Below are 6,730 nucleotides of genomic sequence, written 5' to 3'. Positions count from 1 at the left end.
CGAGTCTGGGAGTGTGGGAGAATTGTAATCCACTGAAACATGAAGAAGGGGGAGTAGCGGTAGGGGGACAACCAGGTCTCAGCGAGTGCCAGTATTGTGAATGAGTTAGAGATGAATAGGTCGTGTATAGCTGTTGATTTAATATTGCTACAGATGGAACAGGCATCCCAGAGTGCACACTGAATGTTGGTAAAGGAGGATAAACTGCAGGGTATGTGGATGAGGTTTGTGTGGTTTCTGGTTGTCTTAGTGTGAGCAGACGAGGTGAAGGGCCCCGGGTTGGGTGAGACATCACCAGCTGCTAGAAGAAGGAGGAGAGAGAGTGACAGGAGATGTGAATGGGTTTTATATGAGCGGGGTCTAGGATGAGATTGAGTTAGAGCAGGAGAGAGAGAATAGAGAAATGAGTGCAGGGCTTGAGATGAGAGACGGGGGAATGAAACAGAGAGGGAGTAAATGTTAATGTAATTGTGTTGTTGAGGGAAGTGAGTGTAAGGAGATATTTTGATGTTGAAGGAGACGAGAGAAAAGCACACCCTGGGTGTGGAATGTGGTAAAACCCGTCCCACTGATTTCTGAGAAATGACAAACATTCATTTCTTGTTGCTGCTTTCAGTGATGGCGTCTGCTGATCTGAGAGACGAGCTGACCTGCTGTATCTGCCTGAATATTTATACTGATCCTGCAACCCTGACATGTGGACATAGCTACTGCCGGGTCTGCATCACAAGAACATGGGACAACCAGGAGGAGAGGGAAAATTCCTGTCCTGAATGCAGACGCAGGTTTAGGGTAAGACCTGAGCTTGAAAGAAACCTGAGAATGTGTAACATGGCAGAGAGTTTCCGATCTACTCACCCAGAGCAGGAGGTGGTTGGTATCCCCTGTACTTACTGTATTCACTCCTCTGTACCTGCTGCTAAAACATGTCTGCTGTGTGAAGCTTCTCTGTGTGAAACCCACCTGAGGGTCCACAGCCAGTCAGCAGAACATATCCTAACTGAACCCACAACTTCACTGGGGAACAGAAAATGCTCCGTCCACAAGAAGGTCCTGGAATATTACTGCTCTGTGGATGCTGCCTGTATCTGTGTGTCCTGCAGTCTGGCCGGAGATCATAGGGGGCACCAGGTGGAGACTCTCAATAAGGCCTCTGAGAAGAAGAAGGAGAAACTGAGAAATATTCTGCAGAAACTGATCTCAAAAAGAGAGGAGGCTGAGAAAAGAGTCCAAAACCTACAGAAGCTCAGGAAAGAAGTGCCAGAAAAAGCAGCCGGGGTAACAGAGGAAGTCACTGCCCTGATTAGGGGTATCAGGGAACATCTGGAAGCTCTAGAGAAGCGAGTTCTGAGTGAGATCTCCAGGCAGGAAGAGCAGGTCTCACTCAGAGTCTCAGATATAATCCGGCAGCTGGAAATAAAGAAGGAGGATCTGTCCAGGAAGATGGGTCACATTGAGGAGCTGTGTAACATGACGGACCCATTAACCGTCTTACAAGGATGGGAATCAGACAGTGCTGACTATTGTGATCCTGAGGAGGGAGATAATGAGGCTGACTATTGTGATACTGAGGAGGGAGATAATGAGGCTGACTATTGTGATACTGAGGAGGGAGATAATGAGGACAGAGAAAGACATGATAAAAAGGTCCGTTCTGTAGGGGATCTGGATGTGATTCTGATCTCAGTGACCTTACACTCAGGATTAGCTGGGATTGTGACCGGAGTAAAGAGACAGCTCCATGTACCGGGTAATATATCACTGGGGATAGAATTCGCTTCAGACTTATTACTGGATGTAAACACGGCTAGTAATGATGTAACTCTATCAGATGATATGAAAACTGTATCCTGGTCAGGAATAGACCAGAGACGCCCAGGAACACGACAGAGATTTCAGACCGATCAGGTTTTAAGTTCCAGTAGTTTCTCCTCAGGGCGACATTACTGGGAAGTGGAGGGCAGTGAATCAGGGTGGAGGGGGGTAGGGATGGCCTATCCCAGTATAGGCAGGAAAGAATATAAGTCATGGGTTGGATGTAATATCAAGTCCTGGGGTTTGTGGAGGCATAATTTTAATCGGTATTATGTGAAACATGACCTTAAAGAGATCAATTTACCTCACCACCAGTCCAGCCAGAGATTAGGGATATACCTGGACTACGAGGCCGGGCGGCTGTCCTTTTATGAGCTGTGTGACCCCATCAGACACTTACACACCTTCACTGCCACCTTCACTGAGCCGCTTCATGCTATATTCGGGGTACATGAGGATAATACCTGGCTGAGAATTTATTGAATGATTTATTAATCTAATTAAAGAGATTTAACTGGAAATCCTGGAGTGCGAATCAGGAGCCGGTAATACTGATCTGAGTGTGGGCGGAGCATGACAACAGGGTTAGCCCTGCCCACTTTGCTGTTTAGTTTTTAATTCTGATTTAACGTGTTGAATGTATTGTGTGTGTTGTCTGAGTGTGATGAGAGTTATAGTTTATTGCATCTGAAATGTCAGCTACAGGCAGCCTCTGGTACTGGTAGCTGTTCTGGACTTCAACTCCCATCATGTGTTTTATGCCTGCACTATGTGTGTGAATGTGTGTGTCATTATGTGTGTTAGTGTGTCTGTCGTAATGTGTGTTAGTGTGGCATTATGTGTGTTAGTGTGTGTGTCATTATGTGTGTTAGTGTGTGTGTCACCTTGTCAGTGTGTGTCATAATGTGTGTTAGTGTGTGTGTCACCTTGTCAGTGTGTGTCATAATGTGTGTTAGTGTGTGTGTCACCTTGTCAGTGTGTGTCATTATGTGTACTGGGTGATTATTATTGTATATTAGCTGGCTGAGTGTGATGGGAGTTATAATGAGTAAAGTAATATTCCAGCCATTCTCCTCAGGTTTAGGTTGAGCTCTTTGTATGCTATTGAAAAATAGAAACAGCATATTTTACTTGATGGGCTTTACTAAAATGGTGTTTGTATTATTTACTAAAATGGTGTTTGGAATATTAATAATGGTTATTACCAATATTATTTCATATAATAAAATGAATATCTGTACAGGAATATTATCTGGTTAATGAATAATGGTTGGAAAAGAAAATGACAAGAAAAGGAAAACAATGGAAAATGTTAATTATATTAAGGTATTTTTCCATATTGCTATTGGTGTGAATAGTAATGTGTTGCAGGTCTCAGAGAAAATGATTATATTAATTAAATTGTATTTATTGATTCATTTATTTCTTTCAAGCAAACGGGTCTAAAATAGCTGCACTACATGTAATACATTAATGTAATAAACTGACATTGATAGTCTATGGACAGTGTTGTGGACATGAAATATTATCCTGATTTCTTTTAGTTAGTAAAATGTCTATTTACTTTATATAGTTCTCGATCAGCATTTATCGTTTTATATGATTTACCTAAAATGGCCGCTAGGGCCAGGGAGTTTCCCTTAGTCATCGAATAACACCCTCACTAACAAGATGGCGCTGGAATCTGGGGGAGACCCGCAAGATGCCAGTGACATCACACCCGGTAGGACGATGAATCAAACACTTAACCCCTAACCAATTATTGATGTATAAATCAATGTTATCTCTGACAATGCCTATGATGTTATTTTGCTTTATAAGGGGCATGCCACCCCCTTCTAATAAACATTCCTCAAGTTCTTCATTAACCTGAAACTTGTGTCTGCTGTGAATTACTTCAGGGAGCGTGCACGCACTGTTTCTTTAATTTGGCCTGGGGCAGATACACAAAATAATCAATTTATTGATTGATTTCCACTTCATTTGCCATCCCCTGCTCTCCCCCTCTCCCGCAGACTCCACCTGTCCCTATTGTTCTTCCGTCAGTCCCATCACCCACTGTCCCCGATCCCGTCCTATCAACTCCTGTCATGCTTGCTGATGGCCCTCCTCTACCTTTACTCCCTCCTGTTCCATCACCCCTCTCTACCACCTGCATCGCCTTGGCCTGTCCTCCTACTCCTCACACTTCTCCTCCCTCTGCTACACTGTCGTCACTCCTTTCTGCCATTACTGCTGCTTATACTCCTGCCGCACCTCCTACACTCCCTGATGTTCCTCCTACTTCTAGCCTCCCCACTACTGACCTTACATTTCTCCTTTCTGCCCTAGCCCGTCCCACCACTCCTACTCTTCCTATTACTCCTACTTCCCCTCCTACTGACATCTCATCTATACTCTCTGCCTTAACCCATCCTACTTCACCTTCTGACACTCCTTCCGTTCTCCCTCCTCCCACTGATCTATCATCTCTTCTCTCATCCTTCCTCTCTGCCTCGTCCCATCCTACTACTCCTGCTCCTCCTACTCCACCTTCTGACACTCCTTCTGTTCTCCCTCCTCCCACTGATCTATCATCTCTTCTCTGATCCTTCCTCTCTGCCTCGTCCCATCCAACTACTCCTGCTCCTCCTACTCCACCTTCTGACACTCATCCCGTTCTCACTCCTCCCACTGATCTATCATCTCTTCTCTCATCCTTCCTCTCTACCTCTCCCATCCTACTACTCCTGCTCCTCCTAATCCACCTTCTGACACTCCTTCCGTTCTTCATCCTCTCGCTGACCTGTCATCTCTCCTCTCGTCCTTCCTCACTGCCTCGACTCATCCCACTACCCCTGCACCTCCTATTCCTCCACCCGATATTCCTCCTACTCCTCCTCCTGTGGACTTAACCTCACTCCTCTCTGCCTTCTCTACCCTAGCCCGTCCCGTGGCTCCCGTTGCTCCTCCTCATCCTCCCCCAGTTCCTCCCGTATCTTTCCCTGTCCCTTCCGACCCTCTGTCCATTTTGACCTCCGCCCTGTCTGCTTGTCTCTCACGCTCAGCCCAACCTGCAACGACCTCTGCCTCCTCTATGGCCCTCCCCTGCCACAGATCCAAGTCTCCCGCTCATGGTGGTCGGCTCGGGTGAGCCTGCCACTTCAGATCATGCCTATGCTGTAGGCATTTCCCCGGCAGCCTCCGGGTTCCATCCCACTACATCACAGATGGTCACCCCCCGCAATATTGTCACAGGCCTCCCCGCTCCTGGGCCCTCAGCTATGCAAGCTCCTGCCTCCCTCGATGTAGCATTCTATCATTGTCTTCCAAACCCAGTTCCCCTCATGGATGATAATGTTCAAGGGCACCCCCAAGAGAATAGGCCATCACAGAGACAAGCCCCCTCCGGTTTGCACCTACAGGTGCCCCCTGCCACCAAAGGTGCCCCACCGATGTATGTTACCTTTAACCCATTGCAGGCTGCCACCTTGGTCACTTCCCTCCCAGACCCTGAAAAACAGCCCATGCCATTCTTTCGCAGAATTGCTCAGATACGTAAGACAATATAAGAAAAAAGGGTGCGCTGTGTCTTTAAGACAAAAAAGTGTGCAATATTTCTTTAAGACGTATTTCAGTGCTTGTGGTAATTCACAGTACCTATATTATAGGTGTAATATTATCTTATACACACGTGTAAATACACAAAAGTGCAAATATCTCTGATATAACAGTGCTAAAGTGCAACACAAAATTCGGATAAATGTAATAAACGGAGTGCATACAATACCCAGCTGTATAAACCCTGGATTGGGTTACTCCAGATTACTTGTACATATATATAAAAAGCAAAAAGAAAGATACATAGCTTGATACAGTACAAAAAATTGGCATGTGGGGACAATATATCTATAGGTACACTCACAAGTGGAGAGCAGATAAGTCTGCTCTAACTGTATCCGTTTTGTATATAAAAGATTCACAAGACGGCAGCAGCTTGAAACGAAATTGGCTTTAATATCTGCAAAACTTCACAATTATAAAACGGTGTCACTTAGCTCCCTCAGCCCTTCTCTGGAAAAATGTTCCGTTCGGTTTGGTTGCCGGCTAACACAATACCGCAATCTCGCAAACACTTCCTGGAGGCGGAGCCTAGTGACGTAACCACGGGACGTGCGTGATGACGCGTTTCGCCTTATATTCGGCTTCCTCAGATACGCAAGACATATTCCGCTGCTTGGCGGGATGTATACAGTTTGTGTGAAATTAAAGCTGGAGATGCATACTGGCCAATCATGGTAAGGAGTTTCAATGATGCCCCTCTCACTACTGACATGGACTTCCAGTCCGGAATCACCTTTTGTGAACAGCTCCATGCCTGGGCCCAAGACAAGTTGGCTGATCAAGCCACCTGTATAAATGATATTGTCCAAGACAAGCTCGAGTCTGTAGAAACATTTTCTGACTTAGGCTTCAGTGTTTATAATAAAGCACATACTCAGATGTTATCCGCTGTCTTCGTGGCCGGTTTAAAAGAGAATATTCGTAAGGGCTTGATTCTCTCGCGTCCTGAGTACAGAATAATTCCCCTAGACACCCTTCTGTTGGTTGCCAAAGGTTTAGAGTCCGTGCTACAGCCCACACAGAGAAGGAATAGCCCCCTGATGCTCACTACCACTGCTCCAGCTCCTGGACCCGTCACTACTCCTCAGGTATACCCCGTACAACCACAACAGCCACAGACGATGCATTTTACACAGGGCCGGACCCCAACCGCACCCAGAACTTGTTTTAACTGCCATCGGGTTGGCCACTTCATAAGGGATTGCCCCCATCCCAGATACTTTAGGCCACAACTTCCACGGTTCTCTAACCCTACTGCTGCAGCCTTTTGATATTTTCCTCCAGGGTATCAACAACCTCCACCGCCTCCACC

At 46.0% G+C, this 6,730-nt stretch overlaps 1 protein-coding gene across 1 annotated transcript; it reads left to right on the top strand.

Annotated features, from left to right (window-relative positions):
• The first annotated feature begins 603 nt into the window (after positions 1-603).
• TRIM21 (tripartite motif containing 21) lies at positions 604-2,633 on the top strand. The gene has a single exon (XM_063433213.1). It carries the CDS (start codon positions 619-621, stop codon positions 2,296-2,298), a length of 1,680 nt encoding a protein of 559 aa, XP_063289283.1. The 5' UTR covers positions 604-618; the 3' UTR covers positions 2,299-2,633.
• Positions 2,634-6,730: the final 4,097 nt, after the last annotated feature.

This window comes from Pelobates fuscus, chromosome 1, assembly GCF_036172605.1.
Source record: "Pelobates fuscus isolate aPelFus1 chromosome 1, aPelFus1.pri, whole genome shotgun sequence".
Lineage (NCBI taxonomy): Eukaryota > Metazoa > Chordata > Amphibia > Anura > Pelobatidae > Pelobates > Pelobates fuscus.
Note: the sequence above shows the minus strand (reverse complement) of the source record. Positions and strands in the feature narration are given on the sequence as shown.

Coding starts and splice junctions, on each gene's coding strand:
- TRIM21 (XM_063433213.1), top strand. CDS start 619: ATGGCGTCTGCTGATCTGAGAGACGAGCTGACCTGCTGTATCTGCCTG.